Genomic DNA, 23,134 nt, shown 5'->3' with positions numbered 1-23,134 from the left:
GGCTGTAGCTAGTTTGTGATAATATATACGAATTTTTTAAAGATTTTTAAACATACAAACAAGGCTTTTTCGGTCTGCAACCATCCATCAGCTGTCGCATCATCATATTGTATAGCCATGCAAACAGGCACCTGCACGAGAAGCACCATTAGAGAAAGGAGGTCAATTTCATTATGACCGGCGTGGCCAACCGCCGCTGGTGGTAGAAGGTATGCCACCACAAAGGCGAGGCACAGCGTTATGCCGTTGGCAGCCATAGACTCTTCAAGTGTTTCGTATTGGCGCACATGTAAACGAGCCACGTGCGTTCCATTGAGGGGCGCCACAACAACGGCAACGTGAAGATACATCTAAATCGTTCACCTAATCATTACGAATCATAATTGCAATTGCCAAACGCGGTAACCTTCTAGCTTACCAAACACGGAGAAGGTGTAAATGTTCAACGACCGTCGTACTCCGACGAGGAACAATTCAAAACATAGCCAGAGTAACACAAACCAATTTCCTAATATGATGTATGGCTACAAACGAATGTCAGGGGATCAAGCCGAAAAGTGGCGAATGGAAAATACCATCCAGCGATAGTGTTTCACTACAGTAACGGTAGAACAGTATTATCTAGCTTCGATTGAACGCGTGTCGTAATGCAAGCAGAGTCACCCAGAGTCTCTTTACAAATCCAAGCAAGGTCAAAGATGTATGAAGGTAGCCTTCATGAGTACACATTAAGGTAGCAGGTCTCGGTGAATTGTCGGTGGTCATAATTTAATTTGCACCTACAATCAAACACCGCCAGAACTAAAAGATATTCAAAGGCGTAGCTGTAACAGCTTTTGATGTGTACATGCAGCGATTGTTATGCCCTGACAACTTAGGAGTTTCATGAATAAATGGCGACTATAGTAAAGGTACTTTCATATGGCTATGAAATAATGTTTATTATTTTCTACAATAAATACTTAATACAAAGTGGTAAATAAGCAATTCAAAACATTCAGTATCTTTCGCCATCCGCATGATCGATGGATCATGACGTTCCATTGCACTCAACTAAACATGACATAATAAATTTATTTTTGACGAACATTGGATTTAACAAATTGTGGTAGAGCAATATTAAACAAGTTGCGATTACTCTATTTTCCTAACTTCGTTTTGAGCATCAGTAAGTTGTGGAAATTCCTCAAAGACATTGAATTTGTTTTTGGTTTTGAATGTGAGTACCGTCACCGTTCTGCCTGAAGGAAGGGTGACGATCAATGATTGATAACCATGTCCATTGATCATATCGCTTTTGGTGTAATAGACATCTCTATATGAAAAAAGAAGAAATTCTTACACTCTGTTCGGCTCCAATGACACGAATGATCTTACCCTGTTTGGAACGAAATGTTGTCTGTTGCGTACTGCGCGATGCTTTCAATAGCCCGATTGGCACTATCAAGGTAAGAACCAAAAGTATCAGAAACCCATTGCTCGACACGAGGCCACACCATGCGACCGATTGGATTAAGAATCATCTGTAGAACAGGGACCATAGTATCATAGCGTAGCAAGCGTACTTGTCGACCATCAACCGTTGTTTGCGGATCATCATGCGGATGGTCCGTTGCATTTTCGATAACTTCTTTCGAGCCCTCTGTTCCAGATACAAAGTTCCACAGTGGCAGTCCATTGCATACGCTTACCAGAAGCAATACGCTTGCAGTAACGATCACCGACTTAAGATGCTACAAATTAGATATCAGATAGAATTCAACGGTTTGCAACAATTAATATTAACCAGCTCAAGATACCATATTTTTCACAAGAGAGATTTCCCTGAAGTCGTTCTGCTCACTTTCACTGCTAATGTATGACTGACAAATATTCTATTTTCGCTTCGAGTTCATTAGTGTCGGCGCCTTGAAGACTTTTACCTGTTCTAAACGAGTGTAAATGATTCTCAAAAATTCCAAAGTTCGGTTTCTAAACCCTAAGGTAGCTGCACGCCACGTCAAGAATGAGATTTTGTAGACAAAATTAGTGTCAAATAAATGTGTTGTCGTTACAGTTTCCCAGTCGTTGAAAATTATGAGCGATAAAAATTTGAGCAAGCGTAACTCATATATATATATTGGCTTATATATTATTGTTATTCATTATTATACATGAATAATAATAAATTATTATACATGAATAATAAATATATTCACCGAATACTGATAGGCTTCCAAACGGTAAATATACTCGGTATGCTGAAATATTAAACATAAGTTATAATTCAGCCCAACGTACCGTGGCTGTTTGAATTAACGTGAATAATCGGATAGGCCGGGTTCTTACTGTTATTAACGAAGTTTTGATTTTATCTGGGACATATTTTGATCACACTAGAGCGACCTATTATTATTTATTATTATTGTGAAAATAATATAATCTAGCTGTTAAAAATATACTCGTAGATTATAGTTGCCGTGCGGCATATTCTCTTAACCGGTTCAGCCGGAAGACAACTGCTGTAAGTGAAACCAATATCAGCGTGAGCAACTTTTACCCCTCTACCCAGGATAAGAACGTGGACGAAAAAGATTTATACTAGGTTTTAGGTGATCAGTATAGCTGACACAGTGATGGCAATGGGAGTATTTTGATTAACTACTAAATCGCGTGATCGCACAAAGCCTCTTGGCACTTCCCTCCAGATATATGATATAGCACCAAACAAAAAGTTCAGACCATTCTCTGGTGAGATTACTGATCCAATGACAAATAGCTTGCAAGAAACGAACAAATATAACACGCAAACTCGCTACAATACGTCCTCCCTGAAGGATAGCAATATCGGGTCAGTTTGCGTAAAAGCAATCAGGTCTATTAGCACAAGAAGATAATATGAGTGAACGTTGATACACTCTAAATAGCCATAAAACCGTTGTGCCGAAAAAAAATCCAGAGGGTGGTCCTAACAACAGCAGGACTGGCTGGTTCGTCGATGAATGTAAACTACTGACGCAATCTAAGAACTTTACGCACCAAAAATCACTTTAGCGATATAGAACGCAGACAAGGAAAGGAAATTAGGAACGGAATAAGAGAAGCTTCCGCAGAGTAGACAACGTAAGTAGGAGTACTTTACGGCCTTACAAGACAGTATCACGATCCGTTGACCGGAAAATACTAAGGTACCCAGAACCGATTGAATGGACCGATGGAGGGGACTGTTAGTCAAACAAGGAGATGCACCCCAACAACATGATCTATACACAGGAATAATATATTCCATATTGCAATGTTGCTTGTATTATGGTATCGCACGCTGTCTACAAATTATCCTCACCGGGTTTCTAAAGAAAACTTGACTAACGGCCATGCCGTTGGTCTCGCCTGATGACTAGGAGATTGATCATACGCGTAGTGAGCCACCATTAGTATATCTTTACAATCGTGACCAAAAAACTTAACTATAGTGACAAAAAAAAATTATTAGATATTACTAGATGATGTCCTGGAACAATGCTAGTTGAATCCAGATCGCTATTGTGGCTTTTTCTGTTGCCCTAATGGGGTTTGTGGTGCAGGCGGCTAGATTTGTGTATGTTAAAACCGAACCTTGAAAAGGCAAATAAATTGATATTTTCTAATGAAATGCACAATGATAACATCTAATGAACATTCCTAGTAAACCCTTAGACCCATATGAGTATGAAATTTTTATTTACTTTTTGCGCTTAAATCTGAGGTTGTCTTTCCGATACTGGGAACTTATCAGTTCTTAGTGAGAAACAATCTGCTCGACTATTGCTCTTTAGGCCGGGTTCACACCACTCGAAGCCAACATGCTACACTACCGGAGCATCGCTTAGTAATGCAAACGGAGCAGAGATCGAATATTACTAGAATTTGCCGCTCCAGAAAGTTCTTATTTAAAAACTAGTTCGAAGAAGGCTAGACATTACTAAAATGTTGTTATTATCATGTACATTTTTTTATTATTCGTTGATTTATGTGCTTCCCATTTATTTAAACATATTTATGACTTGTACACTAAGTTGTTGTAGAATATGTGTATGTATTGGTATCGTATTTTCCACCGGAGCCGAGCAAGTTTTCCTTTTTTCGATTTTTCTTTGGGCACACAGATAGCATTACAAAAACGCAGCGGGGAAGATTTTAAAAGGGTTTTGGCTGTCGTGCGTGCCAGACATGCGCCTGCGTTTTGTTGATCGATAAAGGTTTCCCTCGTTTTCTCGGTCAGGTTTGTTCTACCGTGTTACTTATAGTTATTAAAGAGGTTCCTTTTGCGGACTCGCCTTTTCGTGTAATGTGCTATCTGCGTTTTGGCGGAAATTCAAATGTGTTTTAAAGTGTCGGCGAAAGTTATTGCCGTAGGGAATCTTTGAATATCGGTTTATCAATTATGGCTGCAGGAACACGCTGTAACCAAGTCGATTTCCTTGTGAAAACCGAACGAGTGCGTAAAACTGTGAAAGCATAGTGTCGCCTTATGTGTGTAATATTTTTTTCAAAACTATTAAAGCGTGATTACACTAAACCAGCAAGGCTGGGCCCCCTTCTTAGTGTATGGTTTGGAATTTCCTAAAGGGAATTGTGCGCGCAGTTGAGTTATTCAATGTTTTTTTTTAATCGCATTAACAAGAAGCGTTTGGTCATCTCTGTATTTAACAAAAGCTACAAGCAACGATATATTTACGCTTGGTGCGGGAAAAATAGTGTAAACGCAAGTAGGCAGGGAGGTCGATCCGAAAATAATTCGGTGAAATGTATAGTGTCGTCAGGCTTCAAGCACAACATCAGATATACTTACATTCTAAGGACTGGATATGAACAGGGAATAGCGAGCGTGTTTTCATTGCGAGTGTACCTAACATCCTCTGCTGCTGCTAAACGTTCTCAGCTTGACCAAAATCTAAAAATGAAGCAACCAGAATCCGTGTCAGCAGAGGGGACGAAAGGGCACGGAAAATGCTCCTAACAAATTACACAAACACAAAGCAAGGCATGTAGCAACAGAACGCATATGTATTGGTAATTTATTTTCACCGCCAATGATTTTCCATCTGCCTTTTCCTTTTCCCGAGTTTTGGTGAGAGCACGGATAACATAAGACACATAATATTACTTTCTGCGAAATGTAAAGTGTACTCATCCAATTGGTGCAACATTTATTGGCTTTTTGTGAACAATTCTGATTGACGGTTGGTTAAAAATTAGCATTGAATTTAAATAAAGGCGATTAATTAGTTAAAATAATCGAAGCATTACTTATAAAGTACAGCAGTGTAGATCCGAGGAAACAAAACAACAATCGTGCCGATATGGGATAAGGCAGTGAGTTGTTCCGCATGTTTTGATGCAGTACAGAGATTCAACAATGAGTCAATCTTATTCGGATATTTGGAATTTGTCAAGTGGTTTATTATGTAGAATGCTGAGCTTGCAGCATTTGATGCCTTGTGGTAGCATTTGTTTGTTTGTTATTTAAAGGCTGATTTTTTTTCTGTGAAATTGAAACTCATAGTAAGTGTGAATATCATTATCTCAAATTACAATAATATGTTATAACTCGAACCGAACTAAATGAAAATAAGGAGCAGAACAAGATATTTATATTGAATGTGCTTTGATGATGCGTAGGAAAATCGATGGAAGCACCGATAGACCATCTGGATGTTTAGCTATTTATAATACACTAACTGGCAAATATTGCTTGAACATTCGAAAACCAATGTCATTATGTTTCGATTGTCGTTTAGTACATGAACTTCGTCGAGCCAACAGGAAAAGTGGTCATCTATAATGATGAAATGTCGCACTAAAGATGGTATGCCTCCAATTGCCTTCGAGCCACATGTTATTGCTTACCTATAAGCCTAACTGAAAATGACTGTGGTAAAGAAATGCATACATTAAACACCATTCAAATAACACAATAACTATGTACAAACTGCCGAAGAAAATGATTAAAACAAACAAAATTCGCTCTCTTCACTAATGTTGGTCTGACACTATCAACGTAACGTAATTTCGAGAATTATTTTCAACCTGGCCTCGATCAGTGGCGACAACCGCACGAAAGTAGACATTTAATCAAGCTATCCCCAACGCTGAGCTCCTATTTTTAGGAATGCTTATGATAATACTACAAAAATAAAAGACCATTTTCCTCATAAGATCATATTCTCTTTTCTCTCATTTATGTCGCGGCGATATGCAGGAATAGATTAGATAGTTTGTTTGAAACCTTTTCAATAAATTGTGTGACACAGAGATCGAATTAAGATGTGCCCAATGGCTTGAAAACCCAAAAATTTGAATGTTTATAGCGCAACTTCTCACACATGTGCTTTGCTCCAAAAAATCATAAGTCTAATCTATATAGTCTAAAGTATAGTCTGGGGTCAGTTTCCATAAAATAGGCCGAAAAAGTTAAGTTATGATCGACAATTTTGCATCCTGCAGCTGTTCAATCGATCGATAGAAGAAGAAATATATTTGACCTTTCACTACACATGGTTGTTAATGAGCAAGATGGATTTATATTTAGGCATGTCTATTTTAAGCAACTGTGTCCTTTCTTCAGACCAGTTTACTGTGTCTTCAGAGCCTATATTTGCACTTATCCTGGAAAATGATATTCTGAGTTCATCTTCTGCAGCTATCTTAGTACTAGAGGAGTCTTTATCGTAGCATGTGAGGAAAAAATGATCGTAACTTCGAGAACTTTGCGTGCGTTTCGTAATACGCTATTTTAGCATCTAGTTTTGTGTTTTCAGTTATATACAGCTATCGAATAAATGAATTTATTATTTGTTCATAGATTTGTTTTTAGTGTATTGAAGTGCTTGCTATAAGCTAGTGAATATTTACAGTTATTGGAATGGAATGAAATGTCCCATCTTAGATAAATTGGAGCGAAGTGTTGAGTTTTAAAAAAAGGTTTTTAGTGAGGAAGAATTATTTGTGAATTGTCGTGTTTGGTGTAAATAGTGATCTTGAATTTCAAAAGATAATGACTGCCGCACTAATGGCGTCCGATGGAAGCTACGACCCAGGTAAGAACCTGAAAAAAATCTTTTTATTTCATAAACTATATATATATATAGTTTATGAAATAAAAAAATAAATTTATATATATATATATATATATAAATTTATTTATTTATTTATTTATCCTTGTGACCTCCTCGACTCAACAAAAAATTAAAAAAAAACATTCTTACATATGCCATGAGTCAAAAACCATTATGATTATGATTATATGATTGTGCAATTGGAATGTGATGATTTTTTAACAGCCAACTTTATCAGATTGTTCTGCGCTCTCCGTGATATGCGTGGTTATGTACACAATCGATTGGATTTACTTTAAGTTAAAAAATAAACTATAATCCTTGCTTTACACTAAACTGGCCAAACAATGTATATACACAATGACTCAAACTGCAGACTTAACAGTTTCATAAGCTCAAGGGTATGGTATTCCCAGGCGACATTATGATGATGACAGCATTTTTCGATGGAAACGAGTGTTAGTACGAATTGAAGCTAGGCTTGTCAGACCTCGGTCGCTTATACAAATATCAACATTATTTGACTCTGGATTCAACCAACTACAAGCCCTTGTGTGTGCATTTTGTGCATACATATTTATTATGATCGTTTAATGGAATTTAATTCAATTATTTTTTTTCTGTATGCAAATGAATTGAATTTGCTTTGGTTCCGTAATGACAATATATTTTTTATACAATTTTACTATTCACAGTTATTTCTAAGCTAATAACATCGCTTAAAGAAACCGAAAACTTATCGGATGAGCAAGATCTAGGGTTTCTGCAAAATTTGTTGCAGTCAAAAGAGCTGAATGCCCTTGTAAATGTTCACAGTAAGGTCGCTAAAATAAACAAAGATGATCGGATAGCACCATTATTATCTTCTTCTATGCAGGTGCGTGTTACTTATTTAAAAAAATATTTAAATGATTCTGTTTGACTTTGATTCTATTAATCATTTTTAAGGTCCTAATGGAAGTATTAGAGCTGCTTGCTCCAAGGTGCCACATTTCTCCACAGTGTAAAGAAATCTTTCATCTGTTGCAAACACCACACTTACAGGTACTTTGCTTGATTTCCTTTCAAATTCTTTACATACATTTTAGAATATAATTAATTCCTGAATCAACACGTCCTTATTTGTTCGCCTGTCTGCTATGTCTATGGATTGATGGATTATTATAATTAAACTTTCATTTTGAGTTCTTGCCTAATTACATTGTATATATAATGTATTGTTCTTAGAGTCTTTTATTAGCACACGATGCTATCGCGCAGAAAGACTTCTATCCTCATCTGCCCGATATCCCGGTTGAAGTCGACGAGGATGAGGAAACCATCAAAATTGTGCAGCTAGTTAAAAGTAATGAACCTTTGGTAGGTATCGTTCAATGTAACATGCAGGGACTTTTATTATAATAGAGAATATATTAAATTTTACTTTCTATCTCACTTATATGTGTCACATGTTTTATGGGCTCTTGATACAATAAATATTTATCGCATTAATCATGTCACAAGAAGACTAGAGTTGCTACATGCAATGTTCAGCGCATGTTTATTGTGCATGATAATCGCACTCCGTGTCTTGAAATGAGAGTACAAAAACGCCGACAGCATACAGTAATAGCAGTTTGCTATACTTAAGCTTCCCTTAAGCCTTCGTTGCTTGTTTGATTACTTCTTTCCTTGTTCAAACCGTTATCCTTCCGTTGTGCCATTTATTTTCGTTTTTGTTTCCTATGTGCCGTATAATAAACTGTATGTAAGAAGTATTCACTTATTTTTCCACACGTTGTGTATAAACATCTCTATCTCATTTTAATACTCCTTCTATACAAGTGAATAACAACAGTGATTTATCGTGAAAAAAAGTTATACATGTTAAATCTACTTAAAAGGAACAAGAGATGCCACATCTTTCGTTTTTTTAATCATTCGATATTGCACCAATAATTTTACCTTATATTCTCCAATAACTTGAAAGAGGTTCAAAACGGTCATATCTTTTGCGCCAAATACGTTTTACCAATAGTTACCCGGTAGCTGTTTCGCACATTATAACACAGGTTCACACAAACTGACACAGAATCGTTCTACTATACGTTAGCCAAGATCATTTATCGTAAACAATTTATGTTACAATATGGTTTGTATTTAGCAACGATTAGTGATTGCAACTTCCCTTGTAAATTACGACGATCGGTGACACAAAACATGCAAGTTAATATGGAACTGGGTGTTTCTGTAATCGTTATCTCTATGGCAGACATAATTGTGTTTCTACCTAAGAAAATTAAATACTTTTTTATCTAAATTTTTTAATAAACCATTTTTTTGCTGCATCCAGTGTGCTGGAGCACAAAGTGCGGAACCAATCGTTGTAAGTACAATGTATTTGTTTCCTCATTATTTCGACAATGTTGAAAGTGACGAACTGCAGCTTCCTTACATAGCCATAATCTTTGATTATGTTTTTTCTGTTCAATTACTCTTCAACTTTATACAAATTTGCTACTCCCGAATGATTTTGCAAACAATTGCATTCAAGCGGGGGATGAACAAAAAAGTTGTAATAGTTAACGTTAACCAAAGAGAGCTGTGATCTGGCTATGGCGCTGGCGATGATAATTCACTATTCAGGTTACCTTAATAACGGCATATAAACCTGTTATGGTCAAATTTAACGCAATATCTATTGTTCGTTTTCAGCATTCACTGAGTCATTTGACTTCATTCATTTGTGTAGGAACTAAACGAATTATATTTTTGATTTTTGTTACAGGGTGCTACGATTAAAACAGACGAAGAGACGGGGAAAATTATCATTGCACGAATAATGCATGGCGGTGCTGCCGATCGTTCGGGATTGATCCACGTTGGAGATGAAGTGATCGAGGTGAACAACATCAACGTAGAAGGCAAGACACCCAGTGATGTTCTCTCAATATTGGTAACTTTCAGTGTTTCCATTTCATCGAAGAGCCTAAGTTCAATAAGTTTCTTATTTGCTTTTGGTTTATTATTACACAGCAAAACTCGGAAGGAACAATTACCTTTAAATTAGTACCATCTGACGGCAAGTTGGACCAACGAGAAAGTAAAGTTAGGGTGAGGGCATATTTCAACTATGAGCCGGAAGGAGATCCATACATACCTTGTAAAGAGGCCGGTTTAGAGTTCCAACGAGGCGATATTCTTCACATCGTGTCGCAGGTGAGTACTCTCCCTTGCGGTACCGATACGGCTTATACAAAAGGCAACATCCGTGAAGAAACTAATCGATTTTTTCCAATAAATACATTGCAGGATGACTCGTATTGGTGGCAGGCTCGTAAAGAAGGCGAAAAAACTACTCGAGCCGGATTGATACCCAGCCGAGCACTCCAAGAGCGACGTATTCTACATGAAAGAACACAAAAAGAATCAAACGGCGAAGTAAAAAGTGAGTCAATTTCAATACTAAGCCTGCAGGATAATCGCACTCAAACATCCAACTAATCGTAACAAACTGCATCAATATCATGCTAAATCATATTTCATTATACTTCGATGCTTTCTATTCATTTGTTATTCATCAAACATGCGTGTGTGCGGATGCGTTAACTAAATATTGGCGCTAGAAGGTTCGTGCACTTCAATCTGCTCCACACCGCCCGGATCCCCTAATCCGAGCAATCCGTGTCGCGGACCCAAGACTAAAAAGATTATGTATGATACAGCCGACAATGATGACTTTGATCGAGAAATGATTGCTACCTATGAGGAGGTAGCTAAACTGTACCCTCGCCCCGGGGTGTTTCGTCCAATAGTCTTGATCGGAGCGCCTGGCGTTGGTCGGAACGAGTTGAAACGGCGGCTTGTTGCAAGAGATCCAGAAAAATACAAAAGTCCTGTGCCATGTAAGTTCGCACGGGTGTGCAAAAGAAACGTTTCAAACAGTACACATTTCCCCATTTACTATGCAGATACTACACGACCAATGCGTCCTGGAGAAGTAGCGGGCCGTGAATATTTGTTTGTAACACGTGAAAAAATGGAAGCAGACATCGATGCCGGAAAGTTTATCGAACATGGGGAATATAAAGGCCATTTTTATGGTACCGCAGCCGATAGTGTAAAAACGATTGTGAATGCAGGATGTGTGTGCGTGTTGGCACCGCATTATCAAGCCTTGAAGTCACTCCGGACAGCTCAACTCAAGCCCTACATTATTCATATAAGACCGCCATCCTTTGAGGAGCTCAAAAAGACGCGAACGAAAGCGCGAGCGCGATCTACGTTTGATGAGACTAATTCAAGAGGATTCACGGTAAGTCGTAGACTGCTCGGTTATGGCACAAAAAGGAGAATGCATCTAATCAATTCTTTTCATTCGAATTATATGTTTTCCCGTTTGTAATAGGATGAAGAGTTCAATGATATGATCAAATCTGACGAACGCATCAATTTCTTGTACGGGCATTTTTGTGATGACGAAATTGAAAATGGGGATCTAACAGAAGCGTTCGAAAAGCTGGTTACACTTGCGAACAAATGTGAGTCTGAGCCGTTGTGGGCTCCAGCAGCCTGGGTACAGTAAATGGGGGCGAGTCATGTAGCCGATTACAGTTCGATCGTACTGTTGACCTTGATGTCGTCTAATTCAGTTTTTATTATACATTATGACTAACCTTTTCTTTCGTAAAAAGGCTGATTACTCTTCACTTCAACACGGGTTTTAACCAGAGTAATCCCAATTGCGCCAGTGTACATTCGATTTTTCTTTGCTTTAATTATATTTTAATGATTTTGATTCTTAGTAGTCGAACATCTACCACACGACGTTGATGTTGTTTTGCATATAAAGAGATAGGTAAACATTAGAGCTCAATCAGCCTTTATGTTTAGTTTATAAGTTATGTTGTTTTGTTTAAATAAACCGTTCTCTGTAAAGCTATTCTTTTGCAGTCGTTCTATTCTGTGAATTGTATTTCTTTATAAAAATTTCCCAATTTCTAGCCCTTTGTTAGCAAGTAGAGGTTTGATGAAAAAGTCTACGGAAAAGGTCACATAAATCGGTGTTTCGTGTCTTTCGGCTTAAACAAGGATTTAAACATGTGCTTTATAAATTGATAATTGGTGCTTTATAAATTGATTGATTAATTGATTTGTTAATTAATAACAGCTCTGAGAATGCGGAGATTTGTACTGTGTATTTAGCAGACCAATAAGTCGGTCGGTAACAAGGCGAAGACCGGTAAATCATAAGCAGCCAATTTCAAACTTTATAGAAGGGATTGCGTATAGTAACGATGAATTTGTGTATCTTTTGTAAATAAACAGTTGAAAACTAATTACAGTTACATACGCAGATAAGTTTAAAAAAACGCTTTCTGAACTCCTATAAATGATACTTCGAATTTGGACTTCACACGAGTATCCTATACAGAGGTACAACAAAAGTGGACAAAATAGCTAAATGTTTGAACTGCCTTGAATAAGCGCTCAGTTATAAGGAGAAAAGGATTCAAGCAAGTTAAAATTAAATTCAGCGCATCACGAGTTCAGGAACTTTAACGAAGTTTCTTGTAACAACATTTCTACCTTACATTTCCTGTAGAATTTCGCTATATTTGCTAATTGCTAATGATTACAATTCGCCATACATCCAACATAGAGACAGAATGCTATAGTGCTTGCATAAGCATACCTCTTCTGAATAAATTATAATACCTTTCGCAACACAATATCTGACGAATTGATTCACCATATGCTTTATATCCTATCCACTGAAGTTTTCACTGCTAAACATCGTGGGCAATGGCTATAAAATATGAATGATAAAGCATTTTCGTGTAAAATCGAAACGAAGAAAGTCAAAGATGGTTAAAAGATTAATGAGTTGCCACTATACTACGATAGAGAATATTTTGTACGGCTCTTGGTATATATTTGTTCAGGATAGTTTCATTTCAAACTAATGGGTTTTGAATTGGTTTGACCGAAAAGAAACTGTTACAGTGTTTAACTCAACACAAAGGAACCACCCAATTTATTATACAATATGACAATAGCTATTAAATTTATCGAAACATACTTTTGAATGAAATGAGATTATGTTGCAATACAATATTTTCTCCGGTGCAAAGTTAGCCATGATACAATAATACCACTTTTCCTCTTACTACTGCTTACCATATATTAGATGTTTATTTAGAAAATGTTTGTTTGTAAGTAAATCTGAAGAAGAAATCGTTCGATACATTGTAGCGTAAAATGAACAGTAGAAGGTAAATATTCTAAATTGTTTTAGTGCTGTATAGGTTACCATATATTCACAAAAACTATACTCGCGATGTGCAAATGTATACACCGTGTTTCGAAGAACAAAAATTGAAAATATCACCTGTCAAACAATTAATGTTTGCGATTTTTCAAAGAAATCAATCAACCAGACTGCCAAGAATAATTCATTGAATAATGATTGGCATACGTGAAAGACAAAAAACCGAGTAACAAAGAAAATATAACATAGACAATATGGAATCCCCGAAACATCTACCGAGAAATTTTACACAAGGATATAGAAGCTTCCTAAAACAATTGAGCACAATTGAGCTAACAGAGATGAATAAATTGTTGATAGCGAAAAGGTTAACTGCATGTAACTGGTAAGCTCAAACCAAAACTTACAAGTTTGGGTCAAATATACACCAGATAATTTAAAGTGGCAAACACAAGAAGTTTCGAACAAACAACAAGATGTTTCGAATTCAACAAAATTTCGCTTCGCTAGAAAACGAAAACTCAAAAGGCAATTTTTTATCATGTTTGCCCCATCAATGAAAAAAAATCCACCTGACACATGTAACTTTTGTGGCAAAACTTAAGAGGCACTCTTACCTGTCTAACAAGCTAGCTGATCATAATTTATCAGCATTCGGTAGAGGAAACCATGTTTTTCTTTACTAACTATTTCTTAAGTAAAATTCAAACAAATGTGGTATATACGATCATTGGCCAAACTTGTTGTCAATGTTCAACTTTTCTAGGGAAAAGAGAATTCTACCGTATGTGCAAACTAAAAAACAAACCTTCCAATTCACAACCAAATGCATATATAAAAAAATCGGATGCTTCGAGAAAATTTGATGGAACTATTAAAAACAAAGTTGTTTGTTGATTAGTTTTAGATATGGGTCGAAAGCTAACAAAGCGGAACTAAAAAGAAGAGGTGGGTGATGAAGAGACTATTCATTCAAGCGATGTGACGATGTATTGGTCTAACCCTAATAAATACAAAAATTCCTGCGTGCAGTAATTATTTATGTCTGCGGTGTAACTTTTTTGAAAACCACTAATATGACGATTTTGCCCAAACACAAACCGGTGTTGATTTGTTGAAATGGCTTTAAACTTTTAAGATTTTCCATAGCTGTCCATCACACCTCCCACCGGGGATACAGACACTTCTTGGAGCCACCCCTATACTGAAGCACGCTCCAAGGAAGAACCGGAGCAATCACGTCTCACGTCTCAGCCATACCCTCCAACTTTCCAGGGGATTACTCCAACCTTCCAGGGGCATGGGATTACTCGTGTATACAAACGTTGTCGTTTTTAGAGGGGCCGGAGTGGAAGGATCTTCGGTGGCAGGCCAAGACAAACAGTGAATATTAATAACAGACAATGAATATTAATAATTAACTCAACACTTTATTGTTAGACAGTTGTTACAAAAAAAATCAAACATAAAAAGGATTTCTTTCGAGGCCGAAGATGTTGCGACCAGTTCGGTTATTCTCTTATTATCTGAGGTTTGTAATCTGGTTTTATAGCTTTGGCCAGAGATTCGGCATACAGAGGTAGACGTTGAGTCATCTGAAAGCCCCAGAAATCCTTTACCTGCCGACAAAGGTTCAAATCCATCTCTACTACAAGTAATCCGTTCTTATCTCGGGAAAGACCCGGAGTTCGCGAACCATCTGGAGCTGCCACATAGGACGATCCGTAAAACGGTCCAAAGTCCTTGTGTGCTGGTAGCCCATTGCCAGAAGTAAACTCATTGGGAAACACTTCCGTTCCGACGCGATTGATTGCGACCGCAAAGTAGCCATTTGCAATAGCTGCATTTCTTGCCTCGATACCCCACAGAGGTTCACTTAGTGCACCAACCTGAATTGGACAAAAGGAAAATAGTAAAATCAATAAATTTTCATTCTTGACACCGGCGGTGCATCATTTAAAATGAGTTAATTTTAACGAACCGTTGCAGATGGATTGAATACAATCTCTGCGCCGTTGATGCCAAACATCATCCAATTTTGTGGGTGGTGGCGTCCATAGCAAATGTTAATGCCTATACGTCCAAACTGAGTCTCAAAGACAGGATGCCCCGTGTCTCCCTCGAAATAGTACGACGATTCATTAAAATCTCCCACACGAGGAATATGGTTTTTGCGATGCTTGCCAATATAGGCACCGGTGTTGGATATCACGACAGCCGTATTAAATATTGTGTCATGATGGTCCGAGTCACGCTCAAGTATAGGAGAGATGATCACCATATTATATTGCTTGGCTAACTCCTTCAGCATGTTCGTGGTAGGTCCATTTTCAACATCCTCTGCAAACTCACACCAAATTTTTTCGCGTGTACAAAAGCCAAAAGGCATAGCTAGAAAAAAGAAAAATAAAAACTAACGTAGAGGAACAGAAGCACGGCAAGCATTGTGCTACTTAAGGTCACTTACTCCATGCTTCCTGCAAGCAAACGATATTAACACCAGCTGAAACAGCTACTCTTAAAATGTTCGATATTTTCTCGTGCAAGGCATCACGTTGTACATGAATTGGGGCAGTCGTTGGTATATCGACGGTATTTTGGATGGCGGCGACACGCACGATCCTTGGCCTCCTCAAGTCTTCTTTACGTGCATTAAACACGTATCCCTTCAACTCGACATCTACATCCTTTGCCAATGAAATGGTTTCGTCCGAAAATTTCAGCTCGTTGCTAAAATGAGAAAGATACAAATTAATACCATAGCAAAATTATGTTGTTGTCAGAGAAGTTGTTCAAAATTTCTTAAAAAGTTCGTCAGTTTGTATGTATATTCACTGCAACATTGAACAATATCTTTCCTCTACCGCTATCTTTTTCTACTTTAACATGCCTAGCCTCACTAATCTCAAATTGGACGATTATCTCCCAATTGTTGCTATATCTTATCTTATGGGTCACAAAGAAATACAATTTGATTGGCGGGTTGTTTTGTGATAAGCATATAAGCACTCACTAGCGCAAAGCGATCATGCAATACGCAAGAATTGCCCATAGCAACGATTTTAGTAAAACATTGTAATTATTTCAATCATACCGTAAGATTTCACTTGCAGCTGTATAGGGAAACAATCTAGTTTACGAGCAGACTCTCCGTAAGCTAGATTCGAGATCGTATTTAGTATCACATTGTCTTTTTGCTACTACACACAAATTTTCCTTCTATCGATAACCGTTACCATTTTCTGCTCACATTACTTACTCGTCCGATCGTCCATAGAGGACCCTCTTAACCTCGCCGAGTTCTTCGGAAGGAATGTGTTTGTTTAGAACATCTTCCAAGCTTTTAAAATTTGTATCAGACATTATTATACTGCAGTGTACGGTGAACAATAAAGTAAATCAGCGGCAAACTTGCACTATCGTGTTGAAGGAAGTCGGCTTTCACTTTTCCAACTGTTCTCCGTGAGCTAATTCCCTGTGTCCAACGCCCTGGCGCTTTGGATTCTAAAGCTGAAGTAATGGTTTTGTGAGCGCAGGCCTCACAACAAGCCATGAGTTTTGAAACTCATTCAACCTGCTCCACCCTCCTGCAATCGTTAAATCGTGATTGCGTGATCGTCGAGCAGTGAAGACACGCATACTACAACCCAGTTTATTTATATTCTGATATGGAAACCCCACGTGATTAAGTCACACAAAACACCTCCCGGCCTAGCGTACAACATATGTGAAAAGCACCAAGAAAGACACGAAAAATATTTATATTTTTGCTTTCTATAAACGACTTGAAGTAATGGTGAAAGGCATTAGAGCTCGAGAGGAAATCCATAGCAAGGCTGTTTTTTTTTATTTGGTGTGGTTAAATTTCCAAAAGGACTCACATTTGAATTATTCTTTTTTATTATTATAGCGTTTTTACTTGTACTAAACCGAAACATTTATAATCGCATGAGCCTATCTCGCAGACTACCGGAATGACGTTATTCTTAATTGCGGTTTGTAAAATACGTCGTCCTACTACGACCTAACATTTCGATACAAAGAATTATTGTCACATAATTTGTTTATTAGCATTTAGAAGATTGTATAGATTGTAGGTTTAATTTGCAGTTTTGTAAGCGTTTGACGCTTTTTGAAAACGATCGCTAGGTTGCGTTTTTATCATAAAAAAAAGTATACATGCTAGTAAATGCAGTTTATGTCACAGATTGGTATGACTGCTTGTGCGTGCTGTAAGTTACACATTTCATGTTTCACAGCAACTACCTGTATCATTCGAAAGATAATAAGACGGTTCCTTTCTTTACATTACTGCCCTCGGCGTTGGGAATTGTCTTCACAATGCCATCCTTAGCAGCCTTTAACACATGTTCCATTTTCATTGCAATCAGCACCGCAACGGGTGTTCCAATTTTCACAGTATCCCCCGGTTTTACCAGGACCTTGTCCAATATTCCAGGCATCGGAGCTATTACGCTGGATGCATCAACACCGCCCATAGTGCTCTCAGAAAGCAGGAAACGTGGTTGAACGATTTCCCCACTAATCATACCGTTCTGGAAAGATATTACAGAAAAAGAGCTTATTTCTGATTAAGAGCTTATTTCAGGAGGAAAATGTTAATAGATTACCTCATCAAACAGGGTCACATTCTCGGCGGCGATTATGCTATTGAAGCAAGAGATATGTCCATCGATATTAGTTTCCAAGAGAAAACGGTTGGCGTATGGCTTGCGATGAACGGACACCTTTGACCAATTGCCTCCATTTACGCGAACGTTGTAGTGATTGTCGAGCTTCTCAATGTCAACAATATATTCTGCTTCGATAACTTTCAACTTAACGGAATGTATTGGTTTGTAGTTGGGTCGGAAGTTCAATTCGGCATCGAATGGACCACGTATTTTATCTGTTCTTACGCCCAATTGAACTCGTTCGTTCAGCAATTGAGCTAATGCCATCTGTATCACTTTCTCTCTAGGAACCGTTTTTTTGGGAAACAATGTGGCCATATGCTGCTCGATGAAACCAGTATGCACATCTGCTGCCTGGAAATGATCATGGCGAGCAAGATCCAAAAGAAAATTGATGTTGGTTTGCAGACCAGCTATCTGATAGTTTGCTAACTGTTCAATCAACAACTGAAGGCTGCTGGCTCTGTTCTCTCCCCATACAACCAACTTAGCAATCATTGGATCGTAATGAATCGAAACTTCGTCTCCTTGACGTACTCCCGTTTCGACGCGAGTCGTTGCCGACGTTTCAGGCGTCGAGAGGTAGTCTAAGGGACCTGCGCCGGGCAAAAATCCTCCCGCTGGATCTTCTGCGTAGATACGTGCTTCGAAAGCGTGACCATTTTTCCGAATATCCTCCTGCGTTACAGAAAGCGGTTCACCGGAAGCCACTTTAATTTGCCACTCGACGAGGTCAGTGCCAGTGATCATCTCAGTAATCGGATGCTCCACCTGGAGTCGTGTGTTCATCTCCATGAAATGGAACGACAGATCTTCTTTGTCAAGTATGAACTCGACGGTACCGGCACCAACATAGTTTACTGCCTTCGCTGCACGAACCGCCGCTTCGCCAAGCTGCTTTCGTAGCTCCTCCGAGAGCCCAGGGGCGGGTGCTTCCTCAATGATTTTCTGATGCCGTCTTTGCACCGAACAATCGCGTTCATAGAGATACACGGCATTGCCGTGATGATCGGCAAATACCTGTACTTCAACGTGTCGAGGAGAGCGTACGTAACGTTCCAACAGCATAGCCGTATCACCAAATGCCTTCTCCGACTCGGTTCGGGCGGACTGCAACATCGGCATAAAATCCGCTTCCGTCTCCGCGATGCGCATACCTTTGCCACCTCCGCCACGTACTGCCTTGATCATCAAGGGAAAGCCAATTTTCCGTGCTTCTTCTAAGAGCTTCTCATCAGACTGATCATTTCCATGATATCCATTAATGATAGGAACACCGGCAGCAGACATGATATGCTTTGATGTACTCTTAATGCCCATGTCGCGAATAGCACTAGCCGGTGGGCCAATGAACGTTACATCTTCTTTTTGACATAGCTCTGCAAATTCTACATTTTCCGATAGAAACCCGTAGCCTGGATGAATCGCTTGGCACCCCGATCTTTTGGCCACTTCCAGAATTTTATCGCCACGTAAGTAGGATTGCTGCGAGGCCGGCGGTCCAATATTATAAGCCTCGTTTGCCTTCCGAAAACAAATTTACTATCAGTCGGTAGTTACGGAAAGTTATACTTTACCACTTACCATTTTTACGTGGAACGATTTTTCATCAGCATCAGAAAACACGGCCACAGTTCTTATGCCGAGGCGGTTGGCCGTTCGCATAATCCGGCAAGCGATTTCGCCTCGATTGGCAATAAGCAATTTCTTGATTTGTCTCTGAGGTACATTTTTGCTTCGAACGGCACACGATGTAGAAAAGCCCCGGAAGCTGGAACAGTTTCAGAGTCTATTAAGTTACGTAATTGGTAGAGTTCCCGCATGTTAAGTACGCTTAACGCAGGGCGCGTCGGAAGCAGGACCAAGTGAATAGTGAATTAGTTTATACAACTTACCTAGCAGCTGCCGTGCGCAGTTTGTGAAACATTTTGCGCCCTGGATGTTTTGGAATGTCTGAGCACGCGTGAAGCAAGAGAAACGGCGGACGATCGGTGGGGACTTAAATTTTCTTTTTCTCGCTTATCGCTTTTTGACAAGCAGCATGTGCGAAACCCCCCCCCCCTCCCCCATAACCCCACCCGAACAAACATCTCCTCAAACAAGCTGCCGCAGATCCTTTAAGGTAACATTATTTTATTGTATCTTTGCAGAATGGTCTAATTCCTCTACCACAGAATGTTGGTAATCGCAATTGGCGGCATTCCCGGCTCTGCTCCTTTGCGGAATCCTGAAAAAATCGCTCCATCAATATCATGCTTGCTTGTCGGCTTCGGAGACGCAAGTTTCTCGTTGGATAGGTTATGTTAAGTTCCACTTACCTAAATACAACAGGGTTGGGATGAAACCCCAGTGGAAAGAGGTTTTAACTACCTCGAAAACGACGCCAAGCCGTTCTTTAACGTCCGGGGAAAGCATGTTGAGAATTTTTTGTAAAACAAGAATTCACGAATTCTCACTTTTTCTTCGAATTCTTGTTTTCGTGACAATTGTGACAGTCGATGTGACGTTTATTCTGCAAGGTCCCCCATTAACAAAAGGTATGCAACCGGGTCGCTTAACGCTTAAGCGACCCGCCGGCGAACAATTTCGGGTCGCTTAAACAATAAGCGACCCGGTTGCATACATTTTGACAGTGGGGTCTTTCACCACACACACACGAGGAAGTCGGACCGCCGTCGTCGAAGGTACGATTTTTCGCTAAATCTTTCTTAAAATTAAGGCTAGTTCAACAAAGTTTCTTAAGTTCTTCGAATCCTTTACGCTACAATCAAACCAAAAGTCCTTTATTCCGCCCATTCTGGCCGCCCAAGAGCTTCGAGCTCTTACGTAAAATACCGCACAAAGGTGTTTGACGGTATTTTCCAAACCGCTGGCTCTCGAGGACATAAGAAACTTGTAAAATTACAATTAGTTTTAATATAGTGCGTCGATCGTTGGATAATAATGTATAGCATAAAATCATGTCTTTGCAGCTGAACAAGCAGAAAACAAAGGTTTTGGCTGCTGTAAAAAACATAATCCATAGATTATGAAAACGACACAGGCTCTTCGGTACGCAGTGCGTCTCAACTATGGACAGGTGAGAACGAAGTTCAAGGACATATTGTTTGCAGTTTTCTTGCGCTACGCAATCTGTAGGCGTGCTTATAGTTAGAAATAATGTTAACGCCGAGCAACGCATCACGTGATCGAGTGACTATCACAATCACTGTATTTTTATAGCGCATTTTAAGGCAAATTGGTTCAAGGGATCATTCCAAGCAAAATCAAGATTTTACTGCTAAACCTGACATACACAAACTTTTTGAAAGATATGCACTTCTACTCCGCCTGGGTTTGTTGACAATTCTTCAAACAAAAGGAGGATTATTGCAAAATTACAAACATTGGGAAACTCTCAAAAAGAACTATTACACTTCCACTTCCGCTCAACCCATCGGAATTTTTGCTATTTTGTTGCACGCATCTATCTAATTCTTCAAAATTAAATCAATAGACAATTATACATTCATTTTATCGACTAAAGTAATGTTTTCTTATTTTGCAGGTTAACAGCATCACCGGAAAGTCCACAGATCGAAACACGACTAGATCGGCGGCACTGCTGGCAGCACTTGGTATTGGGTTATCATCATTCAGTATGAAGCAGATGCTTGCGAAATCAAGCAAAAAAAGCCATTAAATATCAGCCGATGGATGATCGAGCATATATTTCCTATTTTCAATTAGCACACCAAACACTGCGCGATGCCTTAACGCTAGCTCTTATAAATGGCTGCTCGATCTATGTTGCACTAAACAATGCTTTTGGGAGTCTCAAAAGATAGAAGTCGACTTCTAGATGCATTTGTGCAGTAGCCTCATTGACGAGTTTGTGAAGCGAAAGGTCATGGAACGAAATAATTCGTTGTCATCTTTTTAGTCCCGCTGGCGTCATTTTGAATAGAAATGAAACTGCAAAATAGGAACTGTGATTTAGCCCCATAGTTTCAACGTAGATTTGTGAGAGCATTAAGTAATGTTGTTTATTTTGAACAATGTTTACTTATTCAGTAGAGATATTTCAGTTATAGTTTTAGGCCTTAACCACTCTCTGTGAATGTCAGAACGATCGATAGAACAATAATAGTTTAAGTTGATGTTGGTTTGCTTCCGTATTGTTCAGAATCGATCGGATTGATTTGATTAGTTCAAAATGAACAGTCTTTTTTCAAGAGGTTTTTGGTCGTCCCGCTTTATTCCAGCAAGTACAACCGGATTTTTAAACTGAAAGAGGTGTTAGACGAATGAGGTACATAGCTTCTCAGAGGAATACTTCGATTGATTTAAGAATTCTACTACAATGTAGACCATTGAAATCAAAATATTAAGGTAGAAAGTGTACCGATTCCAACTCAGGAAGAGCATCACTGAAGAAATCGACTGAATGGGGAGTATCGCATTACTTATTTCCAGTGTGTTAGGCCAGCGATCAGTGTTGATAAAGCGAAACATCTGACTAGGTAGAAGAGCAAAGATTTAAGACAAGTGCAGAGTCGAGGTTGCAGTAACTAGAAGCGAAATATATCATTTTCACTCGATAAATTTGAAAGTCCAACATATTAATATAGTAGATTATTTCCCATTAAGCTACACCAAAGCACCAAATATGTGCATTGGGAAGTGCATAAGTGTATATCTAATCCCTTGGGAATGAAAATTGGGTTGTATCACAATCCGAAAGATCAAATTCGCTCCTTCTTGAAGATTTTTACTACCCAAATTATACTACAGAATTGTTAAGTGTTACAGAACAATGTTCCGAAATTCTGGAAGTTCTACAAAGCGCATTGCTTTTAGCACAGACTCAACATCACATTACTGTTGACGTAGATATTGTAACTGCTATGCCCTGGAACCCGTACGGACTCGTCGCAATATTGTTGACTATTCTAAATTGATTTTAACGACATATCTGGACATCTGAAGTGTTAAAAATATCCTGAGCTACCACGTATAACTTATTTTTTTTACTTTTTACTGCTAAGAGAACAAACTAACTTATTGATGGTCTTATGATTAACGTTTTTCATCATCATCCAAACGATTCCATGGAATACATTAAGATAAAGAAT

At 38.6% G+C, this 23,134-nt stretch overlaps 5 protein-coding genes across 13 annotated transcripts; 2 read left to right on the top strand and 3 right to left on the bottom strand.

Moving 5' to 3' along the window:
* Positions 1 to 4,059: 4,059 nt before the first annotated feature.
* LOC125951056 (MAGUK p55 subfamily member 7) lies at positions 4,060 to 11,997 on the top strand. Of its 9 annotated transcripts, none has more exons than XM_049679566.1 (12): positions 4,060 to 4,235; positions 6,824 to 7,058; positions 7,772 to 7,953; positions 8,025 to 8,120; positions 8,304 to 8,435; positions 9,409 to 9,441; positions 9,844 to 10,011; positions 10,092 to 10,274; positions 10,368 to 10,503; positions 10,682 to 10,960; positions 11,027 to 11,370; positions 11,464 to 11,997. In XM_049679566.1, the coding sequence occupies exons 2-12, from the start codon at positions 7,016 to 7,018 to the stop codon at positions 11,638 to 11,640; spliced, it is 1,773 nt and encodes a 590-aa protein (XP_049535523.1). In that variant the 5' UTR covers positions 4,060 to 4,235; positions 6,824 to 7,015; the 3' UTR covers positions 11,641 to 11,997. The 9 variants fall into 9 exon arrangements, with proteins under 9 accessions (XP_049535523.1, XP_049535522.1, XP_049535527.1 ...); XM_049679565.1 differs by having other exon boundaries at positions 4,060 to 4,240; XM_049679570.1 differs by having other exon boundaries at positions 4,061 to 4,240; positions 10,685 to 10,960.
* Positions 11,998 to 14,736: 2,739 nt separating this feature from the next.
* On the bottom strand, positions 14,737 to 16,919 carry LOC125951058 (beta-ureidopropionase). The gene is made up of 4 exons (XM_049679575.1): positions 16,586 to 16,919; positions 15,794 to 16,056; positions 15,308 to 15,717; positions 14,737 to 15,215 (listed from the first exon to the last, which is right to left on the bottom strand). Exons 1-4 carry the CDS (start codon positions 16,687 to 16,689, stop codon positions 14,838 to 14,840), a joined length of 1,155 nt encoding a protein of 384 aa, XP_049535532.1. The 5' UTR covers positions 16,690 to 16,919; the 3' UTR covers positions 14,737 to 14,837.
* A 229-nt stretch (positions 16,920 to 17,148) lies between these two features.
* Positions 17,149 to 20,057, bottom strand: LOC125951054 (methylcrotonoyl-CoA carboxylase subunit alpha, mitochondrial). Its single transcript, XM_049679564.1, has 4 exons — positions 19,916 to 20,057; positions 19,605 to 19,791; positions 17,958 to 19,544; positions 17,149 to 17,882 (listed from the first exon to the last, which is right to left on the bottom strand). The coding sequence occupies exons 1-4, from the start codon at positions 19,945 to 19,947 to the stop codon at positions 17,598 to 17,600; spliced, it is 2,091 nt and encodes a 696-aa protein (XP_049535521.1). The 5' UTR covers positions 19,948 to 20,057; the 3' UTR covers positions 17,149 to 17,597.
* A 74-nt stretch (positions 20,058 to 20,131) lies between these two features.
* LOC125959663 (mitochondrial import receptor subunit TOM7 homolog) lies at positions 20,132 to 20,524 on the bottom strand. The gene is made up of 2 exons (XM_049692496.1): positions 20,339 to 20,524; positions 20,132 to 20,247 (listed from the first exon to the last, which is right to left on the bottom strand). The coding sequence occupies exons 1-2, from the start codon at positions 20,433 to 20,435 to the stop codon at positions 20,186 to 20,188; spliced, it is 159 nt and encodes a 52-aa protein (XP_049548453.1). The 5' UTR covers positions 20,436 to 20,524; the 3' UTR covers positions 20,132 to 20,185.
* A 54-nt stretch (positions 20,525 to 20,578) lies between these two features.
* LOC125959664 (uncharacterized) lies at positions 20,579 to 22,604 on the top strand. Its single transcript, XM_049692497.1, has 3 exons — positions 20,579 to 20,704; positions 20,993 to 21,099; positions 21,568 to 22,604. Exons 2-3 carry the CDS (start codon positions 21,049 to 21,051, stop codon positions 21,700 to 21,702), a joined length of 186 nt encoding a protein of 61 aa, XP_049548454.1. The 5' UTR covers positions 20,579 to 20,704; positions 20,993 to 21,048; the 3' UTR covers positions 21,703 to 22,604.
* The last annotated feature ends 530 nt before the right edge of the window (positions 22,605 to 23,134 follow it).

Source organism: Anopheles darlingi, chromosome 2 (genome assembly GCF_943734745.1).
Source record: "Anopheles darlingi chromosome 2, idAnoDarlMG_H_01, whole genome shotgun sequence".
Classification (NCBI taxonomy): Eukaryota; Metazoa; Arthropoda; class Insecta; order Diptera; family Culicidae; genus Anopheles; species Anopheles darlingi.
This window is presented reverse-complemented; position numbering and strand designations above follow the sequence as displayed.